Source organism: Piliocolobus tephrosceles, chromosome 3, assembly GCF_002776525.5.
Source record: "Piliocolobus tephrosceles isolate RC106 chromosome 3, ASM277652v3, whole genome shotgun sequence".
Lineage (NCBI taxonomy): Eukaryota > Metazoa > Chordata > Mammalia > Primates > Cercopithecidae > Piliocolobus > Piliocolobus tephrosceles.
This window is the reverse complement of record NC_045436.1, coordinates 115525925-115544821: the sequence shown is the minus strand read 5'-3', so window position 1 is coordinate 115544821 and position 18897 is coordinate 115525925. Positions and strand designations below refer to the sequence as shown.

General features: G+C 39.5%; 1 protein-coding gene and 1 pseudogene across 1 annotated transcript; both read right to left on the bottom strand.

Annotated features, from left to right (window-relative positions):
* Positions 1-491: 491 nt before the first annotated feature.
* Positions 492-5712, bottom strand: LOC113219705 (annotated as a pseudogene).
* A 348-nt stretch (positions 5713-6060) lies between these two features.
* On the bottom strand, positions 6061-7637 carry LOC111532251 (C-X-C motif chemokine 5-like). Its single transcript, XM_026446900.1, has 4 exons — positions 7393-7637; positions 7133-7265; positions 6940-7023; positions 6061-6607 (listed from the first exon to the last, which is right to left on the bottom strand). Exons 1-4 carry the CDS (start codon positions 7502-7504, stop codon positions 6589-6591), a joined length of 348 nt encoding a protein of 115 aa, XP_026302685.1. The 5' UTR covers positions 7505-7637; the 3' UTR covers positions 6061-6588.
* Positions 7638-18897: the final 11260 nt, after the last annotated feature.

Here is an 18897-nt window from a genome sequence, read left to right as displayed (position 1 = left end):
GTCCCCAGACTCCTATGGATCAGCTTTTGTTGTTGCTGTTATTGTTATTGTTGTGGTTGTAATAACCTTTTATTTTATAGAAAAATTTAATTATACAATCGTTATCAGGGAAATTAATTCAGTAATAAGTATGTAGGCTAGGGAATAGTTTTCAAATATTCAGCCAATACCAACAAGATCCTGTATGATTTACAGAACTGATCGAGCAAACACAAGAAAACTCTGGTTCAATTTCTATGAACTACCAAAAGGACAAAATGCTCTTCTATCTCAAATAAACCAGGTTTGAATGACAGCTTTTCAATATAAAAAAGACACACACACACAATAAAGACAAAATATCTCTTCTCATTCTGAAACATTTCCTCTTTTAGTCCTTATATACTTTCAATAATCTTGTATAGTAAATTTTTGCTGCAACAGAGAATGTTCCAATTCAATCTCTCCTGGTTTGGTGTTCTAAGAAGCCAATAGCCACAGCAGTAAGAGCATTAATACTGCTTCCAGAATCTCTAAAATCCCAATGCTACTGCCAGGCAATTAAATACCGAGACTGCAAGATAACGAATTGTCTCAAGTTTGTTAGACTCCATCAGTGTTTTTAAGGAAGCAATTTCTGCATCAGTTTTATTACTGGTCTCTGAAATAATACTTTTGGTTTGGGTATCCGTTTTTGTAAATTCTGTAGTTGCTTCCTTAAGTTGCTTTTCTTAATCTGTAAATATATCTGTTACTTTGCTCCTTTCTAGGTTGATATCCAGTTTATTATCTGCTCTGATTCAACTGGTTTCATGTATTAGTTGTTGCTTAACTTAGTCTAATTCAGTTTTCATTTCCTCATTCTCTGCTCTCAGATTTGTGAATTCACTTTTCTCTAGGATGACCATTTCTTTCCTGATAGAGCCCAAATTAGCCATTCGCTCTTGTACTGTTATTTTCTGTGGAGCTTGAGTGACCATCTTTTCATCAGTAGTATCCAGGCTGACATTTCATAAAGTAGTTAGTGCTGATGCTGCTGTTTCTGCTTGAGTTTCCAAGTCCTGAAGCAATGCATGGGTATCAAAAGTTAATTTCCTTCCTTCTAAAGGAGTTATATCCACTGGCGGCCTATCATATCCCTCCTTGCTTGTGGTGCTGAAGAAGTCTCTCCCCAGGCTTTAAATATGGCATTTTTAGTTTTTAATAACAGGGGCAGAATATACGAAGCAGAAAGAGCAAAAAGGACCTCCCAAAAGGTGCAGCTCTTGGCTGCAGCCTTAAGCTCACCTCCCACATGGGATTGCCCTCCTGATTCTTAGCCTAAACAAGGGAAGCAAAAAGGTGGAAAACATAAAACTGGACATCCAAGTCACCATGTCTTGGGCATAAATCAGTGTGTACATTGTAAAAAAACTGGATATTGGAAGAGGAAATGCCCAGCACTCCAAACGGAGCCATTGGCACCTGAACCAATGATGGCTGAAATAGCCAAGCAAGCCCACCAGACCTTCTGCCACATCTCCCATTGGACAATGGAACATATCTCCAGAGGAGCCTTAGGTAACCTTTGAAGTGGCAGGTAAGAGTATTAACTTTTGGTTTGGGTGTGGTGGCACACTCCTGTAATTCCAGCCCGTTGGAAGGCCAAGGTGGGTGGATCACCTGAGGTCAGGAGTTCAAGACCAGCCTGGCCAGCATGGTGAAACTACTAAAAACACAAAAATTAGCCGGGTATGGTGGCAGGTGCCTATAATTCCAGCTATTCAGGAGGCTGAGGCAGGAGAATCACTTGAACGTGGGAGGCGGAGCTTTCAGTGAGCCAAGATTGCACCACTGCACTCCAGCCTGTGGGATAGAGTGAGACTCGGTCTAAAAAAAAAAAAAAAAGAAGAATAAGAAAAAAAGAAAAAGAATATTAACTTCCATTTGGACATGGAGTTGCTTACTTGGTTTTGACCCATTACAATGGGCTTCCATCACCCCAAAACTGTATGGTCACAGGGATAGATAAACAAGTTCATACGTGCCATTTTACCTACCTCTTAAGCTGCTCCTCAGAGACTTTAGTTTCCTCACATACCTTTCTTTTCATGCCTGAGTGCCCCACTCCCTTGTTGGGAAGGGATTTGATGGCTCAACTGCAAACAATGGTATGTCTTGGAAATCACAAGGCAGATGAGGGTTTGCTCCTTCTGCTTTCCTGTGGTAAGGGAGGAAAGACAATGGGAAACTTACCTACTTCCCAAGTCAATCCTATAGTATGGGACACTGAGATCACAGGCAAAGTGTTAAATATTCCCCCCATCTGTATCCAACTTAAACTTGATGTCCTGATGTTTCCCCCATCTGTATCCAACTTAAACTTGATGTCCTGTACCCCTGGAAGAGACAATACCTCTTAAAGCCAGAGGCACAAAGAGGAATCCAACCATTAATAGCTAATAGAACTTTGGGAAGCCGAGGCGGGTGGATCATGAGGTCAAGACATCAAGACCATCTTGGCCAACACGGCGAAACACTGTCTCTACTAAAAATACAAAAAAAGTATCTGGGCGCGGTGGCACGTGCCAGTAGTCCCTGCTACTATGGAGGCTGAGGCAAGAGAATTGCTTGAATCCGGGAAGCAGAGGTTGCAGTGAGCCGAGATCGTGCCACTGCACTCCAGCCTAGGCAACGGAGCGAGACTCTGTCTCAGAAACAAAGAAAAAACAAAAGAAAAAAAGACTCATAGCATATTCAGATGTATACAAGTACATGCCAGTATAAACATTTGTCATATAATCCAACTGCAGTGTGAATGTATGTACATACATACTAATATGATCAATCTTCTTTCTTTCCTTTTCTTGTGTTTCATAAAAGAGCAATTTCATATAAATACCTATTGTTAGGTATTTATATAGTAAATTTGAGGGACAAGGGAAGTTGAAGTACTGATCAGGATTGGGATGAGACAACCTCATTTGTCATTTAGATAGGGAAATGTTAAGTAAAAATACCTAAGAATATGTATGTAAAAGAAATTGCTCTTTTAATTTTAGAGTGACGAGGGGACTTGTTTAGCCTAGATCACTTGCTTTTTGAATACCTTGTATGTGCTAGGCACTGTCCTAGGAACTGAGATGAAGTTGATAAGCATTGTCCCTGCCCTCATGAAGCTTACATGAAGCTAGAATAGAGAGACCCTAAACAGATGATAATAAACACATAGACTCAATAAACTCTACAGTAACTTTAGTGAGAAAACTTTATGAAGGAAAAGTACAGAGTGCTAGGAGAGGGTATAAAAGGGGTTTCTTCAAAGGTAGGAGTAAGAGTTGGAGAGGTTTCCTCAAGGAAGTAAAAGGCAAGCTATTCCAGAAGGAAGGATGGTAGCTCCCCTGGTAAAAGTGAGAGGAGGTATTATAGATTGAGAAGATTGTGCATGCCAAACCCCTTATTGGACTACTGCTAGACAAGGAGAAAAGAGGGTAAACAAGTTATATATAATATATAATATAAAAAAACCTTATATATAATAAAACCAAGCACGATGACTCTTGTCTGTGATCCCAGCACTTTGGAGGCTGAGGTGGGCCGATGACCTGAGGTCAGGATTTCAAGATCACCCAGGCCAACATGGTGAAATCCTGTCTACAAAAATACAAAAATTAGCTGGGCATGCTCTTAGGTGCCTTTGCTCCCACGTACTCCGGAGGCTGAGGTGGGAGAGTCACTTGAACCTGGGAGGTAGAAGTTGCAGTGAGCTGAGGTCACGCCATTGACCTCCAGCCTGGGTAGCAGAGCAAGACTCAGTCTCAAAAAAAAAGAAAAACCAAAAAACAAACAAACAACAACAAAACCTATTATGAGCCAGGTTATTGAATTTAGAACAGTATCTGACAGCCTGAAGATCGGGATAACTTGTTAATTCATTAAGTCCTGCATTATGCTACATTGGGGATGCAGAGGTAGATATAATATGGTTAATGCTCTGGGAGAGCTAGAGTGGATGAAGAAACCTATAAGTAAGAGCAATGCAGTATTTTTGTTGTAATTCAGATAATGAGATGTTATGGGAACATCAAGTTGGAAGCCATGAGCTCTGCCAAGGAAAACACAAAGGAGGTATTACTTGAACTGAGTTCTTAAGGATGAGTAAGCCTCCTTTTATATGTAGGTAGTGGCCCTAGCAAATGCAAAGTCATGGGCCTAGGAAAGCACATGCCCAGTTAGGGAACTGAACACTTGACTAGAGTGAATTTGAGGGACAAGGGAAGTTGAAGTGCTGATCAGGAGTGGGATGAGACAGAAAGAACATCATCTGTCATACTTAGAAACTTATTTTATTGCTAGGAAACAATTTAGATAGGGAAGAATTTAGAGAAGGAAATTTTTGTGTTTTCCAAAGACCCCAGAGGCCATTGGGGCTGTGAAGGAATAACTGGAAGGGAACTGAGCTTGGAGAAAAGTTGAACCAAAGCGATGGTGTTGGGGGATGACGGCCTTCTCTACCAGGCAGAGAGGAGCAGAGTTAGTGTTTTAAATTATATAGAACTAAAGATAAGTAACATGTATTGTAACAGTATAGGAAGGAGAAACAATATAAGTGAAGTTTACAAATGTTTTAATGCTTATTCAAAGGACAAAATAAAGACTATGAACCAATGAGGCACATAATAAAAAAAGTACAATTTTAATATAGTGAATGTAATACATATGTAATTCATCATAACGAACTGATCAAAACCTTTAAAAGACACACAACAGGCATCTAAAAATCTTAGCAATGCTAATTATATAATAAGTATATATTACATATAAGTATATAATATATCAATACAAGTGCTTTTTACCAAGAAGTGTTTTATTTTTCTTGCAGTAGCTTTGTTAATTGCACAAAATTATGTTTTGTTTTTGCCATTTAAGTGTTATCACACAATGCTATTCTGAAAGACAAATGTTCATGAAAAAGAAAACAAAAATAGAAATTCACAACCGTTAATTACCTAGATTTGTCATTTAAAGGTTTAAAGAAAAAAGGGAGTAGCTTTCCTACAAGCCCTTTCACAAGGGTCACATTTTCTCCTTAAAAGGGAAAGATTTCCAAACAAAGGTGAAATAGCTTAAACAGAAATATTTATAAAAAGAAACTTTACAGCATTGTCAAGGATATTTAAGACTACATTGACTAACCGGTTTCATTACTGCATCTTCCCCCACCCCTACCCCCAGTATGTCCCATCAGGACTAGAGCAGGCTTTGCATTCAGACAGAAATGCTTCAAAATCCCAGTGAAATGAACTGTGCTAAAAACCCGACAGGCATCTTCCCTGCCCTCCCCACTGGTCTTCTGCAATCCTCTAACCCAAGTTCTACTCTGTTAAAGGGGCCAAAGCTGTGAGTGTGGAGGAACCATGCCCCACTGTGGCCATCTTATATATAATTTTGTATTCCACCATAAATGCTGGCCTTCTGCAAATTATGATTTTGGAAAATCTAGCCCATGCAGAGGGATAAAAAATGGACATCCCTTGGACGACTTCTCCTTGTTTTTTTTTTTTTTTTTGTTTGTTTGTTTGTTTTTGTTTGTTTTGGTTTTTTTTTTTTCAAATTTCCAAGCCCTCTCTGGTCCCCTGTCCAAGGAGAAATGCTAGGACCTCGAGGATGTCGCTATGTATTTTAAAAACTAAATGATAAATTTATATTCAAATTGTTAGGATACGTTTCCCAAACTTTCAGCATACAAGTCATTGTTACATTTGCCTTTACTTTAAAAACTGAAAGAATACATTTCTATGTAAAGTGGCAGTCAGGAATGTGCCTGTTTTCTAGCTTCTTCATCTATCTAAAATATATATTTAGTTACCAGAATTATTGTACTCCTAAAAAAATCGTTAATAAATAGCATGTAAAATCAAAGTTTAAAAGTAAATGATGGCAGTTTGCTATACTAAGAAGATAAAGAATGTCTAAAATCATAGGAAGATATTAGCCCTCATAGAAAGCAAACTTTTAGAAATTCTGGAAAAGGAAATATATTCTACATAGATAAGGTGCGATACACTCAGCTTTCTAAAGCAAAATAATTAAATGAAGATGAAGAGTAAGGAAATTCTCGGACGTATTCCCCAAGAAACATTAAAATATTTCCTATTTCTTAAAAAGGTGAAGATAACAGTGTATCTCCATCGACAGAATTCTTATGAAACATCATTTCCATATTAAATCCAGTCTTCTCAGTTAATACCTTAAGGAATATTTCTTGGACATGTAATAGTCACCTTCAATTCAGGACACTTTGAAAGATTAACAACCAGGGATTCTTGCCTCACAGTATAGTCAATTGCCAAAAACTTCAATAGCATAGCAGATAAAATAACAGCAAATAGCAGAGGTACTATGCTAAACACTTCATTAGCTGAGCTGAAAGCTTAAGGGGCAAACATAGGTTTTCCTCACAGTCTGCAAAGTGGGGAATCCAGGAAGAAAGCTAACTACTGGAAAAAGAAATAAACAAACAAACAACAACAAAATCCTTCCTTCTTGTCTTCCCTGGGTCCAGAGACCTCCAGAAAACTGCTCTGCTGAAGACTGGGAAACGTTTCCATGCGTACTCATTTCTCTTCATCAGTTGTCCTTGTTTTCACTGTTGAGAAAAAAGATTATATTAGTTTAACCATTTTTCGCACTCCTTTCTACTCTACCCTGGTGTCAACACTCAGCGTTTATAATGCTTGGTAAAAAAGGAGTATACAAAAATCAATACAAGCAATGGGTAAACACAAAGCATAACTAGTGACAAGCTGTGTGTAATTCCTCAAGTAATTACATGTAAGATTGGTAATAAACTTTTTCCCAGGACAATCCAGAAAAATGTTCCCAATTTAACAACCTGTTAGTACAGAGAATAAAGACCCCGTGAAGTCTATGGTCTCCCTAGATGAGATTTAAAAACCACAAAGATCAAAGTGACAATACCGGCCCAAAATTTTCTGGATGACTTTCTTTAGAAAAGGGGCTTGTGGATCCAGACAAACTTCCGTCCCGTTCTTCAGGGAGGCTCTGAAGGAAAAAAAGGAAGATACACTCGTGAGATAGCAAGGTTGAAGACCCAGGCTGCGGGACTTTCCTCTTGCCAAGGTCACAGTGGACAGAGCAGCACAGAACTTACACCACTTCCACCTCGGAGCACTGCGGGCCTATGGCGAACACCTGCAGATTACTGATCATTTCGGGTTGAACTCTCTGCGTGGTCTGTAAACAACTGCAACGCAGCTCTCTCAACGCAGCAGCGACAGGACCCCCTGGGGAAGAAAGAGAGACACCTTTATAGGGCAGGTTGCTTGGTGAGTTCCCTGGAAGGCAGCTGCCCCGCAGAGGCTGGGATGCACCGCTGTACCCCAGTGCGTCCCGCGTGCCAGGCGCTCTCACCTGTGCTGAGGGGCCCTGGTGGCGTCAACAGCAGCAGCAGCAGCGCGAGTAGCGCGCACAAGGAGCCCGAAGGACCCGGGACAGGGGCCGCGCAGCCGGGCAGGAGGCTCATAGTGGTCAAGAGAGCTCTGCGAGCAGTCGCGGGTTCCTGAACTGAGTGAAGGAGCGGAGATTGGAGGATCCGGAGCACTGGGGCTTCCTAGTGCGTTTTGCACTCCTTTTATCTACATTCATCTCTCCCCACTGACAGGAAACTCAAGCTTTGGGATGCTGGGGAAATTCCCTGAATTCAGGGGGCAGTGTGGAAAGAAGGGGGAGGGGGAGGGGGGCTGACAGTGGGGAGGGTGGCCTGCAGGAGCTGCGGGCACCTCTACCTAGAGGGACATTCTCCACTTGCTCCGCGGTGGAGGGAGCTGTGGCTCCAGCTAGAAGGGAGCAGTGATTCAACAGGGCTTCAAAACTCTGGGCCTGAAGGAGCTAGGGCTGCTGGCGTTACTTAGGCAGCCAGCCCTCTGAGAGATGCTGCTCCTCTCCTTCTAGAGAGAAAAGGTGGAACCAAAGTAGCAGGAGCCTTGATTTGAGAAAAATTTCTCAAATTCAATCCTTTCTAATTAATCCAGGAAATGTTATGCATGTTTGAATTGCTCTAAATTGAAAGTCCTTCCTGTCTTCCTTGCAAGCAGGTTATTCTAGCTTTCTTGAATGACTTTATGATTCTCTGGACTTCAGCCAGGTTTGGAAGCCAAGATAACATGATAACAAGAGACCCTTGTCTCTTGCCACTTGAAGTCAGTGGCTTGAAAGGACCACCACTGAATTTTGTTGACTCCCCAACAGATCACCTTCTTTGGCGAGTAAGTCTGCTTACTGAGAATTCTGTACTTGTAGTATAGCAAGTATATGTGTGTCCAGGTGGTTAAACAAAAATCTTCCAAAATTACCCAGCAAATTGCCACAGAAGATACCTTGCTGTTGGCAGTTGCTATTCTATTGAATTGAAGAAGTTTTGGTCTTCTTGGGGGTGAGGTGTAGTATGGTGAGCACAGGCTAAAGCTTGCTAGGAATCCCAGGCCTACCCCAGCTCTAGACCCACCCCCAGGTGTGTATTTGACACCATTTGGAGATGCTGTGGGAGGCCAATGAGTTTGAGGGGCTCATGTGAAAGCTTCTTGTAGGGGTTTGTATCAATTTGGCAGCACAACAGCACCCAGTCTGTTTTCCCTCAAACAACTTCATGGGGGGAGTAATGCTCCCCACAGGCTTCTGGAACTCTCGAGTTTCATGTTTACTGGTGATCAAGGCTGTTCTCACAGGCCTACTCTAGTCCCCAGTGAGCCCTGCACTGCTGCCTGAAATTGAAGGGTGAAGTAACTTCCAGCTTCCTCTCCCTCTCTCCTTCAGTTATCTGAGGAGGAGTTAAGGCACTGAGGGTTTAAGGGTCTTCCACTGTCTTGTTCCATGCAGGAATGGCCATGGTATTGGAATGACTTGGCTTGCTTTCATGGAAATCGAACTTGATCCTCTTCTGGCTGGTTCTCAAGACCCTTGCCCTCATGGCAGAGCAAAGGTAATCAGTAAATGTGATGGCAATGAGAAACCAGTCATGAAACACAACTCTTTCCCTTGTCTCCTATGATTCCGAGAATTTTATTAACTCCTCCATCCATCACCTCCATTGGTGAGCAAGAAAGAGGTGTCATAGACCTTTGCAACTTTTATTCTGGAGGGAAACTTCAGAAATTCACTGGCTGAGTAAGGTTGGGTGGTATGGGCCTTACTCTGTGGGAAACTATATGAGAAGTCCTCACAGCTTCCTGACGTCATGAGCATCATACCTGACTCTGCAAATGGAATTCTTCATTTTTCTGGGGAGTGGTGATCTGTAGAAAACAGCCTGCAGATTTAGTCTATTGACATTTTAGAGATTAGAGTGTGTCTAAAGACAAAAGTTAAGCCTTGGTGAAGTGATAAGACTTCAAAAAATCTTGGGTGATTAAATTCAACTTAACCACAGGGAATAAACCATAGGATAAGACTTTGCTTAAAAAAAAAAAGTTTGATTACATAGGTTATTGACTTTTAAACTGTGTGTGTGTGTGTGTGTGTGTGTGTGTGTGTGTGTGTGTGTGTTTAGGCTAGTTCTAAATAAGCTATTTTAAACATAAGTGAACATATGAATTTGTTTTTGGTACCAAATGGTGAAATCTGAGATGGATCATGAGACAAGATTGACATTTCCTCCTGATGGTCTTATAAATGTATATATCTCACCTGGTTTGCACTCTGAATCAATTCACTGTAGCTTGTTTATGGAACACAAGAAGAAAAACAATACTTCTTTAGCTGACAAGCAGGTGATAGAAAGTCCCCACTAGAAGTGGGTTGTTGGGTTGCCCAACCTAATCAGGAAGCAATATGTCACGTAAACTGGCTTCCCATGCAAATCACTCTGGCCCACTGCCCATGTCTGGCTCCTATACAGGCATATTGGATGTTGGTTTGTACAAACGTGGATGGTCCAAAGGTCCTCTGAGGTTGAGTATAACAGCACCAAGAACTACTGAAGACACAGCACTTTAACAGTAGTTGCTTCTTTATCATCAGTTTAAACAAAAGCCATTTGTCTTACCTGCACTGTATCCAGGTGGCAGAGAAAAACTCTGTTATTTTCGTTCCCAAATAAAATAAAACAATTCATCTAATGGTATCAGCATTCTGATAGCCTGAAGGCTTAACTGTCTGTCTAAAGCAATCCTATTTTTGTCGTTCTACCACGATATAATGTAATATAAACTAACATAGTATAAATGATTTTTGCTTTCCAAAACACTTTCATGTTCATTATTGCTTGAGATTCACATTGATTCTTAGAGAGGAGAAATTTTCTTCCCATTTTGCAGCTAGGCGACGTAAGTAGAGCATGAGTTAAGTAGTAGAAAATCCAGCACTGGCAGTCAAGCACCAGAGAACCTGCCCCAGTAATTTTTTTTTTTTTTTGAATTTTCTTTTTTATTTTATTTTATTTTATTTTTTTATTATACTTTAAGTTCCAGGGTACATGTGCATAGCATGCAGGTTTGTTACATATGTATACTTGTGCCATGTTGGTGTGCTGCACCCATCCAGTAATTTTTAATGGTTTCCAGATTACAAACCACTTTCTTCACAGTTGCTGGCAAATAACCCCCAGTGGCTCTCCACAATCTGGCTAACCATTTTATTGTGTTTCCCAACAACCATATTTGAAGCTGTTGAGATCCTCAATCCTTCCACTCCTGTCTTTGAGATTGCTGTAATATCAAGGGTCCTAGAGGCTTCCACGTTATCCCACCTGAAACCATGCCCTGCTTTCTAAATTCCTCACTGTCTTCCAAGTAGATTCAAAGTCCTTTCTTCTTTGAAAAGGCTTATTCTGACAAGGTCATTTATAGGGTATTCCTTCCACCTTTGCTCTTTGAACATCTAGTGTACTTGTAATAGCTATCTCATAAGACAGAGTCTAATTATTCCTTATTTTTGCCTTTGTCTTCCTCAAGTCAACTATAAACTCCTTAAAGTCAGTGATGATGTCCTGCATTTCTCACATAACCTCCCATAATTTCTTAGTGTAGCAGCGAGCATTCTGTGAATACTTGCTGATGAATGTTGATAATACCTTTTTTTTTTTAATTTTACGGTGTTCTTTACCTCACAAGTAGGTCTTAAAGAGGAAAGGATGGGTCTGTTTACTGTTCTTAACTCCTCTGTTTTTCTAAACTTTACAATGTTGAATTGGTTGTCTCCTATGTGGGAAATTATTTCCTGGTAATTCTTAGAGAAAGTTAGAATGATATTAATATTTTCCTTCTTTGGAATCGAAACTTTCAGAAGAATGTTCAGAACCCTGAAAGACATTTTATATTAAAAGAAATACAACTACACAACTAAAGTATTGACCAAATAACATAGTTTCTATGACGTTGAGTTTGTAGGATGTAAATGACAAGGGGAAATTCTGATTATGTTATACTGTGATGAATGTTAACATTGTGTGTATGCCATTCTAAATTGATCTTTTCCAACAAACCAGAGAAAAATTTAATTATGTGATTTAGTATTTGACATAGGCCTTTTCAAATGTTATTCTAAGGTTCTATATTTTTTAAATATCCACTATTCTTTATATTACCTTTAAGAAATGCTATACAATTGCAGTAACTAAGGATGTGAGCACATTGTTATCAGGTTAAGCATATAGAGGGTATCAGTATAAGGAAGGCAATAAGAGTTTAAGTGGAGGATACAGTTACTTGTATGCAAAAGAATAGAAAAAAGGTAGTAACTCTCTGGTTTATGTTGCAATGTAAATGCAGTTTGCCTGTCTCCTTCTAAAGTGGGCTGGCAGTCCAGTGAAGCAGCAGCAGCATTCAGGGAGTAACACTGCTTCAAAGTCGCTTCACTTTTGCTATGAAACGTCAGAAATGTTTTCTTTCCTTTGGCCAACTATCTAATTTTCCTTGCTGCCCATTTCAGGTAGTATCTGTTGGAGGAGCAAATCAGTGAACCCTGACTGGGTCTATATCGAGCTAAATTCCAAATAATCATAGCTGGGATTTTCTTTCCCACCCTCTGTGTGGATGGGGCGGCTAGTTATCTATTGTACAACTGTGCAGACCTCAGAAAAGTTTTTGTTGACAAAAAGAGTTGATACATGGGAAAAAAAAGATGAGAATGTAAGTTTTAAATGTTTCTGAAAGCCTTGAGTTTATCAGAAACAGGAAGTCTTCATTGCTTTCTTCAGAAATTTGTTCTGGGCTAAGTGAGCAAAACACTTTTTAACATCAGATATTTTAAATAACTTGGAGAAGGCATTTCTATGATACTACAAAAGTCCTTTATGGAAACTGGATTTCTAATATTATGTTTAAGAATGCTTGTTTGAAATATTGTTTCCGATCACTATTAACGTCACAACTTGTATTTGTTTTAGCAGAGTATTATCTTTTGCATAACTTCACAATATATTCAATTATTATTTACTATATAGTAGAACCTCATCATTGCTGTTTTTTTTTTATTATTATTATTTTTTATTTTTTATTTTTTTTTGAGATGGAGTTTCGCTCTGTCGCCCAGGCTGGAGAGCAGTGGCCGGATCTCAGCACACTGCAAGCTCCGCTTCCCGGGTTTACGCCATTCTCCTGCCTCAGCCTCCCGAGTAGCTGGGACTACAGGCACCCGCCACCTTGCCCGGCTAGTTTTTTGTATTTGTTAGTACAGATGAGGTTTCACCAGGTTAGCCAGGATGGTCTCGATCTCCTGACCTCTTGATCCACCCGTCTCGGCCTCCCAAAGTGCTGGGATTACAGGCTTGAGCCACCGCTCCCGGCCATTATTGCTGTTTTAATAGTAATAATTGTAACGTATTTGTATATGTGTGATTTATGTACTTCCTGGACAGTCAAAACCATCTGTTTTCCTTCCTTGTCACTGCTTGAAAAACCTTTGAAGAGTTTCTGATGCACATCTAAAAGTATTATTTCAGATGAAAGAGAATTCATGATGTTAGACCTACCTCAAAAGTTTTAAGTTTGTTCTTAAGTCACTTTCAGATAAGTTAACAGTCTAGGAATAATTTACCATACCTATTGTAGTTACTAGAAAAGGGCACCTTTGTGATAATGAAACAGAAATCCTTTCATTCCTGGAATTTCCTGTTGAGAGTGTAGAGTTTTCTGAGCAATATGTAACATTGGTTAGTTATGCAATATGTTGAATTTTACTGCCAGCTTTGTTTAAAAAGGGTGTGAGAGGCTTTGATCAACAGGAATGTGAAGTCAAAGTTATGTATGGCATCATCTTACCACCTGTCACATGAATAAACCAGGATTCAGAAAGAAAGAAAGAAAGAAAGAAAGAAAGAAAGAAAGAAAGAAAGAAAGAAAGAAAGAAAGAAAGAAAGAAAGAAAAACTAGCAAAGACCTAACATTTGATAAGGATGCAAAACAATATTCGTGAACTTAAAGGACAAAGACACAGGCACACCAGCACCACCACAAGCCCCATCACCACATCAACAAAACAAAGATTAATAAAAATTGAGAATAGAACGTGTCTTATACTTTCATGAAGTCTGATTATGAATTCCCAGTGAATAACTGCTGTCATGCACATTTAAAATGTTCTTTTTATAAGAATTGGGAATTAAGGAATTGCTCACACTGACAAAAAAGATGTTGCAATGCAAACCAAAAGTCACAAAATCCTAGAAATTCTGCCTAATGTTCGACCATGAGTTTCTTACTAGCCACTTTGGATTTTAAAGCTTGACTTCCTTTGGAGAGTAAATTGACCAAATTGCTTTAACAAAATCTTTTATTTTGAATCATTTCAGTTTCCAAAACATTCAGCATTAGTAAATCAGACTGGGAGTCACTTCATTTGGAACAGAATGTCCCTTGGAAAGAGTTTTGGGATTTTTCTCTAATTTAAATTTGAGGCCAGACTGATGAATGCTATGACCAGAGATTATGTCATAGAACAGAGAAATACAGTAATGACTCACATATTAGAAATAGGCCACAAGCTAGTATCTGTCACAATGTTGCTATATAAAAGATAGTTCTCTGTAATAAATGAAAGTTGTGAAAGTTTCATATTGAACTATATCTAGTCAGCTTTCTGTGATGGTTTGAAATTAAAATCATTACTTTAATTGAAGCAATACTTAGAAAAAAATGGTTCCTTCAGTCATCCACGGATACTTCTTTTATCTGAATTTAAGTCATTCTGCTGCCACAAACTTTCTGTAGGATCGTAAACAATTTGCTATTTATTTAAATGAAAATACTAATATCAGCTTTTTCCCCATAAAGCTATTAAGAAGAACAAAAAGGATAGCTGTGAAAACTGTAAAAACTATTTTTTCTTTTTTTATGTTTTACATTGATGTAAAATTTACATAGTGAGATGTACATATCTTAAATGTACAGTTCAGAGAGTTCTGAAAATGTAAATAGCTAATCAAGAGAACATTTTCATTTTTTTTTTTTTCAGAAAATCCATGCTCTTTTCCATTCATTCTCTTCTCCAGAGGAAATTGCTGTTCTGATTTTTAGTTTTGCCTACTCTTGAATTTTTAAAAATGGAATCACCAATGTGTACTCTTTTATGCCTGGCTTTTTTTTGTTCAACTTAATGTCTGTCAGATTCACACATGTTATTGTGAATAAGAGTAGTATATTTCTTTGTATTCAATTAAATATTCATTCAATAATTCAAATGAAGTATTCAATTGTAGAACTATACCCAGGTTTCTTTATTCATTCATCTGTGGATGGACAGTCAAGTCATTGTCAATAGTTTGGCTACCATGAAGTGGCTGTAAACATTATTTTAGAAATCTTTTTGCATGTCATAGGGAAAAGATTGCCATAAAATTATTGTCACTCTTCCTATTGAGATGTGGTATCTATGTTTCATATCCTTGAATCTGAACTGGTCTTGTGGCTGGTTTTGATCGACAGAATTTGGCAGAACTGATGCTGTGTAACTTGTGAAAAGAGATCTGCAGCTTCCACCTTGGTCTTTTGGAATGATTCTTCTTGGAGCCCAACCTCTATGCTTTGAGAAGCCTGAGCTATGTGTAGAGGCCACATGGAAGAGAACCAAGGCACTCCAGCTGATAGGCCTCACTGGGCTCCCATCTGACAGCCAGCACCAACCTGCAACCATGTAAGCTATCATCTTGTACTTTCCAACCCAGTCACATTTCAGATATCTTCAATTCCAGCCACATGTAGCAAAAGATCCAGAGAGATGAGTCCAGTCCCCTATTAACCCAGATAATCCTGAGATAATAAGTAGCTATTGTTTTAACTCACTAAGCTTTGAGATCATTGTTTACACAGGAACAATCAAATTATTTATTTTCACTTCTTGTGGCTAAGTATTAGGAGTAGAACTGCTGGATCATACAATATGTGTATATGAATCTTTACAGAAAATTACCAAATGATTGCCAAAGGTAGTTTTACCTTTTCATACTCCCACTAACAAAGTAAGAGTGCTCTGGTCTCTCCATATCTTCGTCATAACTCTTTTTAAATTCTTAGCTACTGGCAGTTATTCATGCTATCCCATTAGGTTTTTGATGATTATTTCATGATTACTAATAATGTTGACAACTTTTCCCTGTGTTTAATTATCATTTGTAAATCTTCCTTTGTGAAATCTATTTAAAAATCTTTTGTCTATCTTGTTGTAAAATGAGATTTTGCCATGTTATATTTGTTTGTCGGAGTTCATTGTATATTCTAGATACAAGTCCTTTCATTGATAGATAAATGTATTGTGATTCTTTTTTATTTTCTTTCTTATTTTGTTTTTTGAGATGGAGTATTGCTCTGTCGCCCAGGCTGGAGTGCAGTGGGGGCAATCTCGGCTCACTACAAGCTTCACCTCCTGGATTCACGCCATTCTGCTGCCTCACCTCCTGAGTAACTGGAACGACAGGCATCCGCGAGCACGCACAGCTAATTTTTCGTGTTTTTAGTAGAGACGGGGTTTCACCATGTTAGCCAGGATGGTCTCGATCTCCTGACCTCGTGATTCCTCTGTGTAGGCCTCCCAGAGTGCTGGGATTGCGGGTGTGAGACACTGCCCCCAGGCCTTGTGATTTTTTTTATTCTATAGTTTGACTTTTTATTTTCTTAAGAATGTCTTTGAGGAGGAGAAAGTTTGAATTCTGATGAAGAATAGGGAGTGACTGCTAACTGGTGTGAGTTTGGGGAATGATTAAAATGGCTTTCTATTGAAAACAAGTAAGTCATAAATGCTTCATGTTGGCCCAGAAATTTCTGTATGACCTGGTCCCTTCCAACCTCTCTGACCTCACTCATGCCATGTTCCCTTTTCTAAGATCCAGCCATCAGCAGCTACTCTTAGTTATGAAAACACAGCACACTTTCCTGCTTCTGACTTTTACCCTCCTATGCATTCTGCCTGGAACCCACATCTCTAGGCTCTTTCAGGCTTGTGTCATTTTTTATCCTTCCAGTGTCAGCTTACAATGTCACCTTCTCAGGGACCACTGTTCTAAGGTAAGCATTCCCAACCAAGTTCTGTTTTGACAAAGTCATGAAGTTACTCTGCCTCTTTCTTTCTTTTGTTTTTTTTTTTTTTTTTTTTTTTTTTGAGAGGGAGTCTCGCTCTGTCACCCAGGCTGGAGTGCAGTGGTGCCATCTCGGCTAACTGCAAGCTCCGCCTCCCAGGTTCACGCCATTCCCCTGCCTCAGCCTCCTGAGGAACTGGGACTACTGGTGCCTGCCACCATACCAGGTTAGTTTTTTTTATTTTTAGTAGAGATGGAGTTTCACCACATTAGCCAGGATGGTCTCGATAGCCTGACCTCGTGAACTGCTCGCCTCAGCCTCCCAAAGTACTGGGGTTACAGGCATGAGCCACCGAGCCCGGCCTACTCTGCCTCTTTCTTAGTGTCTACCACAGTCTCCACCAAAGTGGCAGGGGAGAAATATATGTTATATCTTTGCTTCTCTTATTTTTACCTCTCTCACTGAAATATGAGGAGACTCAGAGGAGGAGAAGCTCTTATACTACTCTGTTCATCATGTGTCTTGACCATTTAGCACAATGAAGGTTCTCAGTAAACAGAAATTGAGTATTTGAATGAATAAAATGAAAATAGAGAAAGCCAGGTGCAAATGAAGAGTCTGAAGACAGGAAAACATGAATTGAGAAACTTTCTACCAGAGAGAAAGAAACAGAGAGAAAAATGGAGATAGAGAAGGAGAGGGAGAGGGATGGGAAAAGGCAATACCTGAAGAGATCAGACTAGGAAAGGTTCAAGTTATTGCTGGAGGGAACAGAAGAAAGAGCTAACCAAGACCAAATAAAAGGCTTTACACAGCAGTGAATGACCTAGTAAGATCTCATCAACAGACTTTCATCAATCTCCTTGTCTTTCAACCACTTCTGCTCCGTTTCTCCAGGATGATTTATCCTCCTCCCAGAAGGATGTAGTACTTCAATGACAGCTTGCTTTTTAATACATGGAGGATTTTGTCATAAACATTGAGACCTATCCAATCACCAGTTCCACATCTACAGGCCAACCTTCAGAGACGTCTTCCTGGAATACAAAGAAGAGGCTAGAACTTTTTAGATAAAAGTTCCTCCTTTTGGTTCGTTTTTAAAATTGGTGACAGTAGGTGCTGTCTCGCAGATTAATTCCAAGCTATCTTCCTTCTTTGCCACCTTGGACAGTTCCCACAAAACCTTCTAGGCCTCACTCTGTTTCAAAACATAAGCATTCATCTGAGTGCTCTGTGCAGGAAGAAAGGTGGTGTACAGTTGTCCGAAATGCTAAGAGCTATTGTCAAGGCAAGCTGATGCAGGAGGGACCAATATGGACCCTTTAGTCTTCTTAGTTTGTAAAACCCCTTAGTTCACAGTTTGACAGTCATGGGAAGGATTGCCACCACTGATTCTATCTAGGAACAGTGATGTATGAGATGGGGATATGTTTGGCTCTTCTCTCCTCCTCTATGCCTAAAACATCATATGAGCCCAAAATACACAAAATCTTAAACCTAGCACATTTGAAGAGTATAAGAAGCTAGATGGACATTTGGTATGAGAGATGTTATTAAGTTAAAAAGTCAGTTATTTCCTAGAAATGACACATGAATTTATATTCTCACCGCTTCCTAATGCCTTAGTTTCCAGGTGGTTGAAAGCAAGTTACCCCAGTTATGTCTGACTCATCAGAACCCAGGACCGCACAACCTGGAGATCACCCGCTGCAGTAGTGTGTTCCGTCCTTGCATCCGTCCTGCCCTTTCATCTCCATTCCTTGCTTCAGTGTCTAGGTCAACACTGCCTTGTGTTGACCACAGTTGTCATCCATAACAGGAAGTTGGGTTAGGCCTTTTTCTCTGTGGATGAACATAGAGGGAGCCTTTCCAAGATGTTTGCTCCACCCTTCTTTTCTCTTTCTGAGCAGAATCTTTTCCGAGAGTCCCATATCAGATATGATGTAAACCTTGAATTTTACAGTGAAATGTTGGCTTCATATTTAACCATGACACTGATCTGCTTCAGTGTCTGACTTAAAGATTTATTTGTTACTGGTCAATGCATCTAACATTGAGGCTCATGGAAAAGCCCTGATACTTAATGACAGAGGTAAAAATGAGCTGCCTGTTGATTTAGCAGTATGAGGTGTTAGAGTGCCAAATAAGAGATCTCCAATAAAAACAATATTAATGCCCGATTACGCATTTCCGGGACTGAGATCAGCCATTTCTCAAAGAAGGTTTACTAATCTGGCTACTTTAGTTCTGTTGATACCTATGATACAAATCGTAGTATTTAACGTTTTGGTAAATACTGAAATTGTGAATTGGCTCCAAATCTTTTCAGGCATGTTTGTGAACCATAGAAGCTCTCTAAATAGTATGATTGAATGTGAGCTACTATTTAGGAGATTTACCAACCTATTAAAAG